At 36.7% G+C, this 19,664-nt stretch overlaps 1 protein-coding gene across 5 annotated transcripts in view; it reads right to left on the reverse strand.

The window, feature by feature from the left end:
• LOC136977281 (tyrosine-protein phosphatase 99A-like) overlaps window positions 1-8,812 on the reverse strand; it is a 59,429-nt gene extending 50,617 nt beyond the window's left edge. For all 5 annotated transcript variants that reach the window (XM_067272744.1, XM_067272747.1, XM_067272746.1 and 2 more), the window contains exons 1-5: window positions 8,570-8,812; window positions 6,487-6,780; window positions 2,517-2,640; window positions 576-757; window positions 323-507 (exon numbers count right to left, since the gene is read on the reverse strand). In XM_067272744.1, the coding sequence (XP_067128845.1) occupies window positions 323-507; window positions 576-757; window positions 2,517-2,640; window positions 6,487-6,780; window positions 8,570-8,645 (861 nt within the window). In that variant the 5' untranslated portion in view covers window positions 8,646-8,812. The remainder of the gene's footprint in view (window positions 1-322; window positions 508-575; window positions 758-2,516; window positions 2,641-6,486; window positions 6,781-8,569) is intronic.
• Between the last annotated feature and the right edge of the window lie 10,852 nt (window positions 8,813-19,664).

Below are 19,664 nucleotides of genomic sequence, written 5' to 3' on the forward strand. Positions count from 1 at the left end.
TCAAGGCCATAAGGAGTTTTTAACACCAGCATCTTAAGTTACTCGCCTCCTCATAAAAAGCACCAATTAATAAATAGGAAGAGTTACGCTTTCATCGAGACGTTTATAAACAAGAGATGGGGTGAGGACGAGAGAAGACAAGAGCAAGGTGCCAAGGACTTTTATAGAACGGGCCTTCACCTTGAAAACAGCATCCTTTGTTTAGGGATTTCCTTTACGCAAATCTGCATGGGCAGGCGGGTTGTCCGTTTCTTTTCGTTGAAGAGCAAGGGGGGGGCTCGTTTGTAAGAGAGAATTCTTTAATCAAAGTCCATAAACTTACTCTGACGGTGGGATCGCGTATGGTGATGACTTTTTCCTCCTCCGGTTTATCTCGAGGCCTAAAAGTGATACGATATCCCAAAAACTCTCCGTGTATCGTCGACTCGGGTGGTGGCGCCCACTGCAGGCGAATCGACGTACTACTGACGTTATAAGCGCTGGCGATGGTGGGCCTTCCATCCGGCACTGTAGTTAGAATGCAGTTTAAGTGTGTGCGAGCCGTTTTCTTTAATTTCGTAGTGTAATTTACTCACCTTCTCGCAGTGTCACCATGTAATACGACTCCTTACTGGGTTCGCTCCCTCCTATGGCGTTAACGGCCACCACGCGAAAGGAGTAGACTGTGAAAGGTTCCAAATTCGTCACCTGGAATCTGGTGTGGTTGTTCGGGGTCTTGATCCCTTTCCTCAAGTCCCACTGTCCTTTTTCTCCTACTCTGAAATGTTCAAAGGCGCACATTAGTGCTTGGGTCTGACTGTCAATGTCCTTCGCTCCCAGCCTTGAATGGGGTGGAATAGAGGGAAAAAAGGCGCGTGCGCTACCTGGAAACGTTCCAGCTAATAAAACACATTACGGTTAATCGCGAATTTTAGAACCCCCCTCGTAGCAGCTGGATAATCGAGGAGTCTAGCATCGACGGTATGCAGTTAAGACAGGTTATGATATTCTACAATAGGGTCAATAATACTCACTTCCCTCCTAAATTCTACAATAGTGTGGTGATAATGTACTAACCCAAATCAAGACTATGTTTCGATAATATAATTCTACATTATTTTTAAATTTAAAAAGAATTTAACGTGCTAGGTGTTAAAGACTGTCAAATTTCCGACTCCCTCCTCGCTTAGAGGTCAGAAATATTCTATTTTATATATAGGCCTACATATTTTGGCATTTGTTCTTGATACGGACCTAACCGTAAATTGAGTTAAATAAAGGGTAGCCTAAAAGTCAGTCGACCGTGATTTGTATTATATATCCAAGATTATACTTGTGAATACAAACCGGCGGAAGAAACTTGATATAAAAATATTAAGGCAGAAAAATTAGCGTTTATAATGATTAACCGACTTTTGGGTCACCCTGTATATTCGTTTATACTTTATATATAGAAGTTCCTGTGCGTTTTACGTTTATAATCGCTATTTAGAATGCGAAATTAGTCATTATTTACATAAAAATGATAGGATACATTCCAACTCCACCAAGATAAGGGCCAAAAATATCGTTCAAGATAATTCCCTGCCTTAAACAAATTAACTTAGAAAAATGTTCACGTTAAACTTGAGAATTCTCCACTCGAACGGGGTACAAAAGCGTGATATCACAGTACAGAATATAGATTTTTTTCACCGCATCTTTCCTCGTGTAGCGCTTCCAAAAATGACTCTAAACTTAAGCCTATGTTCGCGGTACATCTGTATAATTAAATGCACCTATCCGAAGCGGAAATTAGGCCATACATCGATCAATTTTGTCAGAACGTTCGGATGATTGACGTATGTGACAGCTTTGAAGACCGAAAATCAGAATTTAACGCGGGGATTAGGCACGCATCACTTATTAAATTTCTATTGATAACACTCAAAATTGTCAAATAAATCAAACTGCGTAATTGTGTTTTAAAAACTCAAGCGGTGGCTCAACTTTTTAATATAGAAACCTCATTTGGGGGGACGAGTAGCACCGGAAGTGGAATTTTTTAAAATGCTAATGGAGAGAGGAATTAAGAGTTTGACTGGTTGTAGGATGGCTTGATTTTGTGTTCAGAATGTTAACGGTGGCGAGATGGAGAAAGGACAGAACAATCCTCTTAATTGCGCCAGCTGAACGAGGGGATGGGGGTCAGAAGACAGCATCTGGATGCGATAGCCGAAAGATTAATAACGTTAGCCATTCTGGTATATGGGTCACGTATGTCTACGCGAGAGGCGGGTTAACGAATTAAATAAATTCTGTCCATTCTTTTGTAATTTCTGCGGATGGGATTGGAGGTAGGTAGGAGGAGGAGGAGGCCATCGCGCCAAGTAAACGCAAACGTTCGATTGTATCGATCGCGTCACTTGGCAACTGGTGCATCACCACTGGTAACGAGGTAAAGTCGGTTGGAGGATGGTAAAAAGTAGTTAAAGGCAGCGATGTTATCGTTAGAAAACATGGCCGAACCGACAGAACAAAACGATTTACCTACGTACCTGAGGAAGATGACGTAGTACTTGATAGGGCTGTAATGGTTGTTGCCGCTCGGTGCCCACGAGAGATTAGCCGATCGAGAAGTAAATCCCATCATTAGAGGCATGCCAGGGGGGTCGGGTACATCTGCCAAAAAAGACGAATCAGAAAATTTAAAAAAAATACAAAGAGAGGGTCGAATCTCTCTTTCAAAACCCGTATTTACCGCATCTCGCATTAATTACAGTAGAGTTATTTTATTTACAAAAGCTATTTTCCGCTCCGACACGGTGTATTCTGTAAATGGTGCTAATTACCGGCATCTCTTTTTGACTCGTTAACTCCCATCTCCGGTTAATTTGCATGGCAACAAATATAATCTAATAATAAACCTAACGACCCCGTACCTGTGCTGGCAACAATCAATTCGCTAAAACCCTATATACGAACCTCGCTTCCGCGGTTCGTCGGGTTGTCGGGGCGTTCGATATTTCGTGTTTTCTCCACCACGACGCGCCGGAAAATCGAAAAAAGAAATATGGCTCGATCCTTAAAGTATTCCTGTCAGAACACCCCCCCCCGGGCCTACGAGACGTGTGATAGAAGGCGATGACATAGAAAAAATAAATTCCCTTTAAACGTCATTTCTACTTTATTCCGATATAACATTTTACATATTTATTTTTCCGAGTGTAACGGGAAGCGCTCTGAAATCTCTTACATACCTCGTTATAATGCGGACACGGTTTCGTAGGGTGTAAGATTACTGTTTACGTTAACGGCAAACTGTAAACAGATTCTTTAATGTTTCATCTTTAAAGGATTTTAAATCCTCTAAAGATGAAACATATTTCTTTTTTTGTTTTGGCAAGGATCAAGTAGGAGCACCTCTAAAACATTTTTTCGGTGGTCCTAATTTTTCTCGGGAAGAACAGGAAGGATATTAAAAAAGAATCATCGAAGTCAGTTACACACTACACGTCCTTCTTTTGTTCCTTCCAAAAGCAATTTCTCTACAAAGCCCGAAGGTTGCAACCCCACCTCCACTTGTTTTTGGAGTGCCATTTTTTAAATCCATTGTATAGAAGATCCTTCTCCGCGCTGGAGAATAGCAATTTTTATTATTTAAAAAAAATTTTTTTTCTTCTATTCGGAGGGGGGAGACGTGGCCGTGTTTCTCTAATGTTTACGCCGGTTATTTAACCCGCTGTCACGTGACGATCCCAGTACCATCGGGACGCAACGATTAAGGATATTGTCGAATGTGAAAGACACGCTCGGCTGGCGACGCTTCTTCCGATTTTCACTCGGGAACACGTCATGCTTGAGGGTCGTCCAGTTTTATAGTAACTAACCTCCCCCCTCGCGGCACCTGGATAAACACTAATTCGAATACCCCCGACTTCGCTCCTCGTTATCGCTTTTGTCATAATCGATATTTAATTGAGGAAGGATAGGCGACGTGACGTCACAGACGGCAAAAGTCAACCTCTCCCCATTCGAACGGGATGGCGTGGAAAGGAGTGCAGCAATCCCTAGACTAGCCGAGCTTTAGGGAATTACTTAAGATTGGTGGAAATCTGTAGGGTTTTTGCCCGATAGAGCGGGGTTATCGGCTTCCAAATCTAATAAATTTGCGAGCGATCCTTCCATTTCTTTAAGTGTGACACAGTGTAATTCTCTACTCGTCCTTACAACCGCTATAAAAATCCATTTGGTACTTACCGAATTGGTAAGGATTTTATTTCGTCTTTTCCAATTACTGTTCTACAATTTTATTCGACCCTAAGCTCTACTTTTAACGTTTCATTCTTGCCGCTACACGTTCCATCTTGGCAAACTAACCTTTAGCATTTTTTCCTCGTTACTCCCCACTTAAAATCTTAACCTTACAACGCTATTCTTGGCATTACTATTCTAACCTTATAACTCCTTTGGCTTTCTTTTTACCCTGACACTGCACGTGCGTTTTAACTGTATTTTACCCTATTGACGGCCTTAAAAATCCTATTTAAAATGGCTAAATTGACGTTTTACTCTTGTCCTCGCCACTGTATTAACTGCATATTTTCCTATAAGCCTTATTTTAAGGTCGAGTAAGTTACATATACAGGATGGCTCAAAAGTCGGTTGACCGTTATAAAGAATAAATAGCCATTAACTAACTAAATTAACTGAAAAATACAGTTAACACCCGTACCTTAACTTTAAATACCTAAAACTAAAATATGTGTAACTGACTTTTGGGCCATCCCATTAACAGGTTTAGAAACTATCTTTCTACCCGTAAAGTTACCTCTTTATTACGCCGCAGCGAACGCCTCGAAATGTAATTCTGGCGATACAATTACACAGGGACTCATTACAATTCGGATGCGGAATTCTTTCCGTTGGAACGGGAATAAAACAAGATTTATCCTTAAGATAAATTTTATTTTATCCTTAAGATTTACCCGTAAGGTTCTGGTGAAACCAGCAGCAGCTGCAGCAAAATAAAATTGTTAGACAGATAGTAGCAGCGCGGAATAAAATTGTAAGCTGGCGAAAAGTAGGAAACGGATTTTTATGGCAGTCGTAAGGACGAAGCGGGTTTTACCTTGCCAACATTTTGGCATTTTACCCTATCAACGCGGTCTGGTTTATATAATACTAACTTCCTCCGTATTTTTCTTACCTCTAACGTAATGTCTCACTCCCAACTACCCATCCTGAAATATATGTAATGCCTCACTTCCTAAGTATTAAAACCCCTGCCGCTAACGATCACCCCCCAAAACTTCAATGACTTATCCCCTATTAACCCCCGTAGCATTTGTAATACCTTATAAAACCCCCGTTCGATCCGCGAGATCCCCGAAAATGGGTAAATTAATTCTACACAAAAGGGGGATTTTGGGTCGTTCGTTGGGGGTAGGGCAGTACGTGGTTCCAAATATCCGATCGACCGAGAGGAAGTACCGCAGACCCAACGCGTTTCCTTCCCCCCGCCTTTTTCAGCGATCGATAAACGCCTTCGACAGATTAACCGCATTTCTATTATCCCATTGTAGTCCATAAACAAACTTTCAAAGTCGTAACGAGTGAGGAATCGATTTTCGAACGGCCAGGAGCATCACCCGAAACTTTATTTTATTTTTTCTATTTTCCGAACGAGCGCATACACTACTATAACCGTGTGACGTCATTATCTTATTGACTCTTCCCGTCTCCAATTACCGCAACGCAGGAAGTAATAGAGTGTCATTTCCGCTTCTATGTAACCAATCAGTTAGATTTAAAACCCCGAATTGTCCGAGTGACGATTCTTTCGCATGGCCGGAGCTCGAGAGCAAAGGGGTAGTGACCCCGGTTCCCCCCGGCGGCGGGGGAGGGGAGACGAAGAACTGGAACACCCCGCTTAAACGGGGAAAGGTGAAAGCGAGAGTAAACAGCGCGCGGGAAAGTCGCTCGTCGGATCGGTTATCGAACCCACCCCGCTTGTACCGCATGCTTAATTAAGAGAACGTCGTGTTACTGCGCTTTTTTACTGCATCGGAAATTATTAATTTACCTTCTGTACTCCCATTTCTTTTTTTAATGGCGGCGATAATTTTATAAGGTGAGCGCGTGCGGCCGTAAAAAATGTTTCCAATCGTTTATTATTCGCTTTAACTCGTCCCCCCGGCGGCTTGCCCCCCCGGCCAAACCTCTATTAAAAGCCGAGTGTCGCTTGATAATTGGACGAGTAATGCGCGCTAATCACGTGATCCGTGTTGACAAATACCGCGGCCGGATTACGAATTAAATCGGTGGGGACGAGGCGCCAATTCGAACCTAAACATGGGACTCGAACGGGAAAGGAAGAAGCCGGTCGATAGTCGACCCCGCGACAGCGAAACAGTGATAGCGATCGATATCCGCGACCGAATAAATGCGATAAATTCCGCTCGCTGGACGGATTCGGCGAGAATCTCGTACCGTAGGTAGCACGATAGTAGAAAGTAGGAAACTCACCCTGGACGAAGAGCTTGACCACCCCGTCTTTGCGTCGCTTTCCGTTGACAGCGCACGAATATTCTCCGCTGTCCTCCGTGCGCACCCGACGAAAGTATAAAGTGTAGGTGTTGGGCAGTATGGACACGTGCGAAGCGGCTTCCCACGTGGACTTGTGCTCCCCCTGAATATCCACGATTTTCTTGTCCTCCTTCCACCATTCGATCCGATGCACCGTTTTGGCATCCACCACCTCCCTGCACTGGATGGTGACGTTGTGTCCGACCTGAACGTATATGTGATCCACTTCATCATCTGCGGGATAGAAAATGGGGGGTGAGAGGGTGAGTGAACGTTTTTCGAACGGAGTTTAAGAGAGAGAATCGCCCTCCCCACCGAGTGACGAGAGCGTTAATACACGTAATAATTTTCCTCCCCGTCTTAATTAGACCTTAACGAGGACAACCGATGTGAATGACTAAGTAATTGCTACACTTCCAAGAAACATTTTCGATCGTTTAAACTCGAAGTAACGAAATGCGAAGGGTCAAAAACGATAGTTAAACGACCCCGGGGTTAGAAAATCCGCCAGATAACAACACCCCCCGTAAGGCGGAAATCGATAATTCTCCACGCCTTAACCACGGTAATAGTTACCGGGTGCACGGATAAACCCTCGGAGTCACGGAAAATCGATGCTGGAAACTCGGCGACGTTTTCCCCTCTCTTCCAGCCGGTTAACCGAGAGAGAGAGATGTCCCCCCGAACAAAAAATATGTGGAGAAAGTCGACAGGAAACATAGGTTTGGCGTCACGAACTCTCCACGACACGGTTTATTACCGTCGGACTACCTAAAAACGGGAGCAACACCACTCCCAACACTGCACACAGAGAGTGGGGGGTCAGAGGTGAAGATACGGATCGTGATAGGCTTCTCCGCTAAATCGTGCATGCGATACAGCTGCCATCTTAGCCCGGAGGCTTCACGATCTCGACTAGAGACAGATGGTAGGAGGGAGGAACTACCTTCCTCCATTGTGTTCCGAGTGTGAATGTTATCTGGGAGGGGGGGTGAAGCGGCGTCCAACCCCGGTAAATATTTCGGGCCCGCGTGGGCCGAAAATCGATAGCGTGTGTGCGTGTGACGTCGGGAAACACGGTGTATTGTAGTGTCTTTTTGGTCCTTCGATCGAAGGACAGTCATCCGGAAAGGGACAGCTCCGTAACGACACACGGGTTAAGTGTGAGTTGCGTGAAAAAATGGTGCAGTAATATCCACCCGGCCGAGTCGAAAACCTTCTTTTTATAAATACCTCATTGGAGCGGGAGTCTTCCGAAGTCTTTAGAAAAGCGGGGGGATCTCCCACAATCCGACACAAACGAAGGACATTAAGCTGAAGTGGCATATCGAGACGAACCTTTAATAGGCGTTCGTTGTCGGACTACCGGGTCGGACAATAGCCCCGACACCACTCGTCACCCCCGTCATTAACCGAAAAGGAAAAGCTGAACTTTCCGGGGGGAGGGCCTAAGATTTGGGTCATACGCTACCGAAGAATCGGGAGAATGCCAGATAAATCGATTTTTCCCCGCTCGCACACACACACACACCATATAAAATATACAAAGCCGAGAGGGACCCCGCGCATCGGCAGTGACGTAAGCGGGGAGTGTGTGTGTGTGTGTGTGTGTGTGTGTGTGTGTATTGTGGGGGGATCGGTGGGTGGGATGCGATGGCCCCCTCCGCAGTTCTTTATTTTCTAATTAGCCAACGGGATGATTACACTTCCTTATTAAGTCGTGTGCTGAGAATGTCGCTACACGCGAGAGAAACCCGAACGGCCACGGAATGCCAAAATGGCCACTGGGTTTATATAGTGACGTGAGGGGGGAGGAGAGCGAGATCAGTTACGCGACGCTTCCGAAAGCCGAAACGTCACACCAACGTGACGTTGCGTCGAGAAATTCGGACGGGACCCGAAAAAATTCGGAAATATCAGGGATCCGGCCTCATCCGAAACGTTTACCACCGCCCGACCTCTCGCGGTTTTGAAGGTTTTTATAGTTTTTAGGGGTTTTTTTCGGAGGTTTACCGACACCTACCTCTGTAATGTATTCCCTGTGCGATCCATATTAGCAAGTAGATGACTGGACAAAGTCGCAACCTTTGCCAGATCATTATCTAGAATTCCGTAGGGGAAGAAACCATCTTTTTCTACCTTATTTCCATCGAAGTATCGTCCGAAACTACAGAATATTTTTCCTTTAAATCCGGCAAAACAAGAACATCGCGTCTACATCCACATCCCAGTTCGGCTGGCAGCCAACTGATCGTCTGCCGCTCTCGCTCCGTTTCTCCGCTTGGTGGCGCCTCTCGGACTGTAGAAAATCGAACTTTATCGACCCGAACCTTTAATCATCGCTAGAATAAATCGTCTCGACTTAATAAACAATTCTAACCCGATCGATTTATCGATACGCTGTCGGAAAATTAAAAACTAAATAAAAATAATTTTGCGCGGATATTAATACGCAGCAAAAATTCCATCGATAAATTTCTTTTAATTTAAAAAATTTTTTCTTCGAGATTTAATTAAAAAACATGTTATTTTTTGAATCGAAACGCTCCCTCTAACATCCGTTTCGCGAAAGTCGAGCGGCATGGTTGCGCTTAATTTAAAAGTATTTTTATCACAAAAATGTTATTTATCTACAAAAATATACAGTATAATTCAAAAATTAAATTTCATTAACAATGAAAAATTTTAAAATTAGACCACATAAATTCCTTCTATTTAATGATATAGATACAACATTATCTATTATATATTTATATATAGGTACAATTATACATTTATTCCCGTCAAAGATAAGATAAATTGAATTATTAAACTAGTTTATTCTTCATAAAAGAAACTTTAATATACCAAAGATAATTTTTTTAAAAAATACAAAAAATATTTTATCAAATCAAGCCCATAGATGGCACCACTAGTAATTTTTTTAATTATTAAATATCTTTTTTTTTCTTATTAATAATTAATAGGTTTTGGAGTAAATTTAATTAAATGAAGGGATAAATTATCTTTAAACGTTTAATGCTTAATTAACCACTTACACAGTGGAGTACAGTGAGAACTGATTCCAAAACTGTGCAATTTGTTACCATTAGATGGCATTTTTGCGTATATCAATATATTTTTTGGTGAATTTCCATGTCTTTTGGGGTCCTGAGTTGGTTGCGCGTGTAATTTACGTATTGAGAACGGAAGTTGTTTACTAGGAAAAGTTTAAAGTCCACAGTTTTGTCAAGGTTGCGCTCCCTTTCCTCTCTAAGGGCTTATCCAATGTGTATTATGTTACATACCAACTTGGATCAGAATGTGCTGCCACTTTAAATTAAGTTTTTATCCTAGAAAATCGAAATGTAAACGTGTAACTGAATATAAATATGTTAAATTCGAGCTCATGCCTCCCAGTCAAACGCATTTTTTCTTATAATATATATATTTTAAAATAAAATACAACGCTTGGATAACTTTTCACCCTTCGAACTTGTCCACTTTTCTTCGCTTTTTTAATAAATATTTTATAACTTTGACTTTAACCTTTATACATTTTTTACTAGAATGTATCATACAGAAGGCGTAAAATGAAAAATTTTTTAAGTAAAATATCCAAAACTCCCCCCAGTATGAGCTTCTAAAGTGCCAACCATGCCAATTAAATCTGTAGGAAATGGAGTTTTGTAGAGGAGAAAGGGGTCAAATTTCTTCTCTATTTGTTAAAAAGGAGAAACAACTTTCAATATACCAAAAAAAAAAAAAGGAGGGGAGAAGAGAGTTTTCTTTTCTATTTTCGGCCATAAAACGGGGTTTGATAAGCGGGATGCAAAAGAGAGTGCCACCTTTCAAGCACACTCGAGCGGAAAATATCGAATTTATTCGGCTGATTGATACCACAGATATATATAAAAATACGTGTGTGTGTATGTATGTATGTATGGAGAGAGAGAGTTGCTGAGAATAGGTGTGAAGCTGATCAGAATTGATAGAGCCGTACAAGATATAAAGAAATGAGAGAAGAATCGAATACAGAATTGAAAATATACAAGAAAAATGATACGTAGACACTCGATAATTATATAAACATAGTTTTATCGACGTCGGAATGGATGCGAAATGAAAATTATGCCTAGATAATAACACTATGTGACTAGATTACGGCTGTCCTTCGTAGATAACATTATACGAGATTACCGAGTTGCGTTAAAAATTACTTTATATTCATAACCTTTTCTGGCTAGTAAAGTCATTTATATGCTATTCTAACGCGCCATATCGATTTTACATTTTTACTAAATGCAACCCGAATACCCCCCTTTATACTTCCTGTCTCCAATTATATATTTATAGAACACAGGATTTTTTTTTAATTTAGCGACGTTTCACTATCGAGTATACCAAGATAAACATATTAAAATGTAAACTATCAAACTCCATAACTGAAACATAAACTAACAAAGTAGATTTTTTATTATTATTTTGATTTGGCGTGTTTATATTTTTGTAGAAAGTCTCTCAGGTTCGCTTGCTTTGACACTCTTCTGATAATTTATCGAGTCGACGTATTATTATTGATGGTTATAATAATAAATCACGATTAATGGGGTATGTAAACTAACCCGATCCCCCTTACATTTTAATTGCCTAAGAACCTATAGGCTGGTTTCATACACAAGATATTTTCCCACATTGTTCTCTCTTTCCCCTTTTAAATTAGCGCGTGCATGTTGCATTTGAATAAGAAAAACTACCCCTTTTTTAGGTTCTTAATCCCAAATTCGATAAAGAATGCCATTGTTATTGTGTTTCTCTGTTAACTTTGCGGATTGGTCAAACATTCTTTCATTCTTTCGATGTGTACAGTACGATTTAAATATTCCGATCAGAGTTAGCCTCTAGGGAAAAGCAGATAAGAAATTGTATTGATAAATGTATGAAGCTAGAATACTGCAGTTAATTTTAACTCTTATGATGTTTCCCATCCAAATGTATTTTTAAAATACGATTATGTAAAATTTATTTAACCTTTATTGTGTAAATAACTAAGTTTATTAGTCTATGCACAAATATATCTACATATAAAAATAATTAACTCTATACTAGTATTTTGATACAGTTAAGCGTTAAAACAGGCACGAGTAGAATTAAGCTGTAATTCATACCATTGAGAAAAATTAAGCTTCTATGCTTCCCCATTAGAAGCATTAAACTCTTACACATGCTCATGAGGAACACTAGGTTCTAGTGAGCAGCCATGAAGAGAAGTAAACTTATGTGCATTCCTACGAGAAGCATAAGCGCTAGTGTTTCCCCAAACTCTTCGGACTATTACTGCCCTCTTTTAATGCATATATTTCTTATATATAGCCTATATTTTTTTTTGTTTCAAAATGAATTTTTGTCCCCCTTGTCTTCCAGTATCCCCTCGAGTCTTCTACCACCCTCAAGGGGACTTTGGGAATCACTGTTCTAGTGCATAGTTATGAGTAAAGTTAAGCTGTGGTGCATAGCTGTGAGGAAAATTTAGCTTCTGTGCTTAGCCATGAGAAGCATTAAGCTCTAGTGTACCCACAAGGAACATGTAACTATTCTTTTAATAGCGTATAGCATGATTTTAATAAGCACAGGACATTGTTATTTTAATTTCCATCCAATATGTCTAAATTTATATAATTGTCCATAATTTCAATAGCATAATCAGACTCATGACTTTAATAACATCGTTATATTAATGAATATGGAATCGATCTATGTCTTATACCCGAGAGTATAGTTTACATAACGTACTGTAATTTAATTTATTATTAATATATTACTATAAATTATTCGTATATAATTAACAATTAATCAATACTTAAAACTCTTGCTCTAAAAATATATATTCGTGAACGTATTTATGTATATTTTAACTCTACACTTTGTAAATATGAAATAATTAAACATGTAGGCCTATAAGGAACAAAATTACATAATTATGTGTGTATTATTAAAATAATTACTTCAAGAAGTCATTAAGTATAACAAAGAAATTAAAATTATTAAGTAAATAAAATAAAATTCCTTAGATATATAGCCTGTTATAGTTAAACTTTCGAGTGCAAAATATAACTGTAGATGTCCTAATTCTCTCTATCATCGATTCATTCTTTTCATTATATTACTTAAGACACGAGACGAAGTGTGTCCCGATTTTAATGGGATGGTCTCTACTTCTTTTAAATTTTATAAAGAGGAAGAGATGTTTTTTATTTCAAGGAACTATCTGCCAGAAGGAAGAAGGTAGAAAAAAAAGTCAAGAAATTACAAGTAGAAATATCTTAGTGACCAGATGTTGCAACCAGCAGTGTGAAGCACATCCTCCTCACTGACAACGATTATTTCTAGGCACTGCAATACTTTACGGTTATTGTTTTCGTATATAAATTCAATAATTCTCAATCCGGGAACCAATTTATATAATAATCAATGCTGTTAATCAGTGGTTTGCTTTAAAAATTTGAGGGGGGAAAAAACGAAAATTATTTCTAGCTTTATCATTCTTTCTTGACTTGTGACAAATTGATTCATTCAGCATACGAATAACATCTGGAATTTCTCCTGTAAATTCATCTTGATCGTGATAAGCACGAAATAGTGTCAAACAATTAAAACCTGTAGAGAAATCTCATCACTCTAACAGTCCATTCTACAGAACCGGAGACACCCAAGGTTATGTGCATAATCCCACGCTTGAATTAATTACTGGCAGTACTAAATGTGTGTGTGTATATATATTTCTCCTTGTACTAGAGGGAGGAGGAAAATATGTATGTGTTTATGAGAATTGCATGATTCCCCGATCGATAAGAGTATTTTTAAGAGAGGGTATTCTGCTTCATTATACGGTCTCCCACGTAAGAATTTTGTTTACAATAGGCTTGACATCACAAGGAAGAAGACATTTACCCAAGTAGGTCGCCATGAGCAGGTTAAAGTGATAGAAAAGTGTTCTCGTCTTTCTCGCTTTATTGTTATTTTGTCACGTTTTTACATTGTATGTCGTCTCAGGTAATTTTTGTGTGATTTTGTTATTTGTTTTCTTTCATTTGTGTTTCTCTTAATTACGAATATTTTAAATTATTGCAATAAAAAATGATTTGGTATTAGTTATTTTTAAGTAACTTTCACCAAAAATTCTTGATAGGCTACTTACAATGGGAGAAGCTAAAGTGTGACCTTGTTTTTTTTTTTTTCAAATTACGCTTGCAAAACCCACCTGTGAACAAAATTTAAAACATTAAACTTTCCTCAATCATGTTTTAAATATTAATTTATTTAAATATTAAAATTATAAATTATAACACACAATTGGGGTTTTACACTAAAATTAGAGAAATTATCATCCAACCCGAAGTTATTATAATTAAAACGCTAAATAATTAATAAATTTAAATGTATTTTAAATTGAAACTGTATAAATATGATTTATTTACTTAATTAACGGTTAACATTCAATAAACTCCACCCACGTGGTCAGTTAGTCGCCATTTTGTTTTTATTTTTTCATTCCTAATCCGTTCCTATTATGGGACTAAATTAACATTATATTTTTTCTTATTTTTCATGTAATTTAAAAAATATTTTAAAATTATAAATAAAATTTGAAATACAATATATTTAAATATCATTCAAACTATGTATTTGTAAAACGTCATTAAAAGACGTCACGTGTTAAGATTTATATTAAAAAATAAACAAAACTGTAATAAAATCTACTTTTTTAATTAAAAAATAACACAAATTTCATTCAAATTTAATTATTTAAATCAAAATTCCAAAAAGTTTATAATTCCGCCATTTTGCTTTTTTTATTCCTCAAGTCCGTTCCCTTTGTAAACCTAACTTAATACTTTTTTTCAATTCAACTAATATTAAAAATCTTTTAAAATTATAAATAATATTTCAAACACAATAAAATCCATTTTGGAATAACTTCACAATTTAAATTTAAAAAAGTTTTTGTATTATGCCACCTGGTATTTTTTTTTTTTTAATTTATTAGTAAGCCCGGTCCTATTATATAGAAATATATAATTATATAAAATAAGTTAATTGAATATTAATTTTAAAAATATTGACAATTTAAAAAAATTAATTATAAATTTGACTTTGTATTACATTTGAACATTTTTATGATGTGTGACGTAGCACAACGTTCTGTTAGATTTTTTAAAATTTATGTGTGATGTCATTTGTTATTGGGAAAACAATGAGCGTTTCATTCCGATGAATTTATATGGATTTTTTTATATTTTTTTATATTAACAAATCATATAATTATCCGTTTGGATTATGATACAAAGGAGCTAGCCGTTGTTAATTAATTGTTAACTACACTTAGACTCTCCGACGACACACAAAAAACAGGAATAAGAACACAAAAAAATGCGGCATTGTTTTTAATAGCTCTATTGTAATTTATCTGAAACATTCGCCAACGTTTCTTCCACGAATAAAGCAGAAATTCTCGGTGTGAGGTCTGCTTAATTTAATTTTAAAAATGGATTTTTATCAAATTGTTTCATAATATAGATGACGTAGATTTTTTCTTTGTGTTCGGAAACAAGTAAATAACCTGCTTGTGGCATTTGGAGTAATAAAGAGTGATAACAAAGCTGACAAAGGTCGACCTTTCAGAACGCATCTATCAAAAAGAAGGATCGGAAGGTTAACAAGTGTATACCGATTACCGGTTCTGTTAGAATGGGTCTCGAAAATTCGGGTTTTAAAAATGAAATTTAAGAAGAATTTTTCTGTGTTAGTAAAGAAGTGTAAAACGGAATCTAAAATAGGTAGAGCTGAGATATTTACAAAGCTTCATCGACAAACAAAACGCCCCTTTGGATCGCTAGTGTACATAGTTTTCGGGATACGTTTCTTAATTTGTCATCAAGATGAAACTTTCGAATTCACGAATTGTAAACAAGCTTTTTAACCTTGTGTTTTCTGAAGAAAATTTGGTTTCTACCCAAGAACTGGATGGATTCGGAAAGGTCATACGTAGACATCCCTTTTTTTTTATTTACTCGGTCACGCAAAACGTGATCCTTGTCACAGATGAAAGCATTTTTTAAGTTGTTTGATCTTCTCTTTGTCCATTTGTTGCTTGACGGGTTCGTGACCGATATTTTAAAGACGGTTGTGGATTCGCTTTATTTACGCAATTTTTGTTTTGTGAATCGGTGGTTAAAATTGTGGGAAGTGTATTTATTGTTATGGCTGAATATCTCGTCACAACGTTCTTAGAAAAGAGTCATCGCCTGGCATCACTTAGAAAAAGAGTCATGACCTATCCTATGCTCTGTTTTCTTTGATCTTTGCATAAAGGTTACAGGAACCACGCCACAGAAGAAAATCGTTTTAATTGTCTCTCGTATGTCTCTTATACCACGATAAACACAGGAGTTTCCTTCTTAAAAGCTAGCAAGAGAAGGTCAAAGTTTAATATTGCAGATATCAACAATATTAGCCTATATTTAAAGGTCGAGGATCAGTCGAGACATTTTTTTAATGCCATTTCTAAGGCCGTAAGTTGAAGCAATTAATAAACGTTTCGTGTGAATGACCAAAAGTAATTGTCAGTGTCATAAGACAAGCGTTTTTTCTTCACGCTAACCCAATTCTAAATATTTATATAAATAATTCAAGAATTAAGGATGGATTCGTGACGTAACGATTCAAGGCATGTAAAAAGTAAGAATTGAGCAATTTGGTTAGATGAAAGCTGATCACTTTGAACATCACCTACACCTTATAATTAGCGTGAATTAATAAAGAAGCGGAGGTTAAAGATATCTACGTTCAGGCCATTTCCCTCGTGAAAGTGGAAAACGCCTTTATGAATTCGTCATGATTGTCTGTGCCTTATCGATTTATTGGAGGAAAGGAAGGGAAAAAATTCAGTAAATTTACTCGAAATTAATTAAAAATGGTAAAAATATCATCTATACACCAATTAAATTTGCCTTAAAACGTAATATAATATGTCCGAAAACGTCAGTTTGAAAAATAGTTTGTATAATTATTCCCAGATGGAAGTCGTGACGAAAGTTCATCTCCTGCCATCAAACATTTTCTTTCGCTCGCCCTCTCTTAAGATTTCTTTCAAACACGTAAACATTTATGGTAAATGCATGTCAAGTTCGTAGCTAAATCTATTGCCATAAAGTAATTTTCGGCCATTTTGGGGTGGCCATTATTTCTTCCCTTGCAACGAGAGCAAAACATTACCTAAAGAGTTATAATGTTTTCTTCTAGGGTAGATTGTGTCTAAGCATTCGTTTATCCAGTTTAAAATCTACACTTTAAACTATTCGGTTATCTCAAAACCGGGAGTGACATATAAAGGAGCAAGATGGCGGCCTCCATGGCGCATAAAAAATTAATGAGTTTAATATTTACAAAAAAAAAGTAGCAATGATGTTAAAGTTATAACTTATGTAATTTAATAATTAATAATGTCCGTTATCTAGTTAATGGGTTTTTATGTATTTTTTGGAGAATTTTTTTATATCGGAAACCATTTTTTACAGTGGGCGTTGGTGCTTTTTTTGGGCTATAACCCAAAAACAATTTAGTGAATCATCCAGGACCTCCGTGTTTGATTGATGTTACGCTTCACATTAGCATAGTCAATACCTTCAATGTGGAACTATAAGCAATAAATCTATTAAATGCATCTACAAAGACTACACGCGATGCCGCCATCTTGATCACAAACTTTCCCTATTTATACAAATATTTACGTATTTTCCACCCGTTGGCAGTAATACAAACACTGGCGAATAAAAATAACACTAGGAAATAAAATTGTAAGTTTTTAATAATATTTAAAATTTTAAAAATACTTGCCACGAAGTATTTATTTTAATTTGCAATAGATGGCGGCACTAAAAATTAATTTTTTAAAAATTATATTAATTTAAAAAACTATTTATAATTAATTTATAAATTATAAAAACATGACGTTATGATTATTCAGTAGTAATTTAATTAATAATTAAACATATTTTTAAAATAAAACAAAAATTTTTAAATAATCGATAAAATTTAACTCTAGCATTCTGCCATCTGTCGACTATAATATTTATAATTTTGAAAAATTTTTGTATTCAAAAATTAATTGTTATTTCATTAAAATATGGCATTAAAAATATATTTTATTGTTTAGTCTTTAAAATACTAAAAACAAATAATTAATTGAGGTTGAATTATTGAAATTACAGATTAAATTCTGCATTAAAAAAATAAATAAAATACGAAAAATTGTCCCGCTCGACTCGCTATCTGGTGGACATTTTTATAACTATTATATTTCGATTTAAATATTTTCGCATATATAAAAATTATATTTTAAATTAAAAATGTTTTATAATAAGCATTTTAAAATAATGTACTTTAATATATATTTCCTTATTCGCCTTACAAAGCATTAAAGTATATCATACAGTTCTTGGTGCTTATAACGACGAGCATCCTCATTATTTACTTACATAAGACTAAGTAATACTTCAATTTTGGATAAGAAAATTATTTCCAACGTCTCTATTATGAGAAATGCCTAATTTATCAATTTATTAAGCGTTTTCTACTGGGAAAAATTGCATTTATAATGTAACTAGCAGGTTGGCCCGGCGTTGCTCGGGCAAAAGTAACGATAGCGAAGATTAAGATTATTACATTATAGTCAACCTTACCTGTCTTCACAGAATGCAAGAATTGGGTCTTCCTGTTTCCGGACTAATTAGAGAATTTTTAGATGGGTCTAAAAATATGTTCGATTTCCCGCAAAAACGAAAAAAACTGCGTCTGCGTCTTGCACTTCGCCTTCTCTTAACAATTCCATTGTTACGTAACATTTCCATTGTTTACACTTCCATTGTTACTTGACACTTCCATCGTTGATGGAAGTGTTAAGCCTTACTCCTGTCTCGCTCCACTGTGGGGAGGTATTTCGAAAAATCCCTTCTTAGTGTGCGTTCTCGTGACGTACCCTAACTGTGTACCGAATTTCAACTTTCAACTCCTAACCGTTTGGGCTCTGCGCTGATTATTATTATTATTATTATTATTATTATTATTATCAACTCGTCTCGATTATATATATAGAAAAATGAAATGAATGACGGATGAGCGCGAAATAAAATCTGTTATGTCAATTATTTTTTCTCTACTGTACTTACAATCTACAATTAATTTTATCTAATTAATGTTGTTTTTCTTATTTTTATTCATTTATAAATTTTCTGATAAGTTAAAAGTGGTAGAAAGACATTTTCATTACAAAGGCACCCTTGAATAACTTCGGATACAACGTCGCTAACTAATTCCAAAGGAAATTTAGCAGTGTAAGAAGGGAAATCCATTCATTTTTATCGTGTTTATGTTCATTTAAACTTTATACTGTCAAAATATCTGCAAAATGTACGATTTTCACAAACTTTATGCTGTGTTACAGATATTAACGACTTCCGGTCGAATTTCCGGGCAAAATGTATTGTTTCCGAATTTAGTATGGTCAAGGATAGATTTAAGCCATTTAAGATGATGCTCCTAAGCCCTGACTTATCTAGCTTATGCATAAATCCAACACTAAGCACAGTATCATGGCGACATACTGTGTCTTTTGCATAATTTTCTTTACACTTCATCTCTAGTTTTTCAAATATTATTTTCATTGTTTTTGTTGCTTATCTGTAGAAAAGACCCTAATAAAATTATATATGCTAATATAAGCTTTAATTATGGATCGTGTCGGAAATCATAACATCTTTCTAGGCCAACCAGTTGGACAAATAACGTAATAGATCTTTCATCCAGTAGGATATTTTGTTACTATTTATCAATCAATAAATCTTTCAAAGCAAGCTGCCAGCACCTTCAGATAAACGGAAAGAAAGAAAGAAAGAAAAAAAAAAGAATTAATCCCTCGTTCTAACAGATTTATTTCTTAAATTGATTAATTCAATCTATCCAATCGGAGATTTTCTTATATATTTTAAGCCAATCACAGGTCACCTTTATTTTAATTTGTGTTTTTTTCAGACATGTCCTAAACAGATAGAATATTTTGACAGCGGCCCATATAAAAAGAG

This window comes from Centruroides vittatus, unplaced genomic scaffold (assembly GCF_030686945.1).
Source record: "Centruroides vittatus isolate TY-2023 unplaced genomic scaffold, ASM3068694v2 contig_453, whole genome shotgun sequence".
NCBI classification, from domain to species: Eukaryota; Metazoa; Arthropoda; class Arachnida; order Scorpiones; family Buthidae; genus Centruroides; species Centruroides vittatus.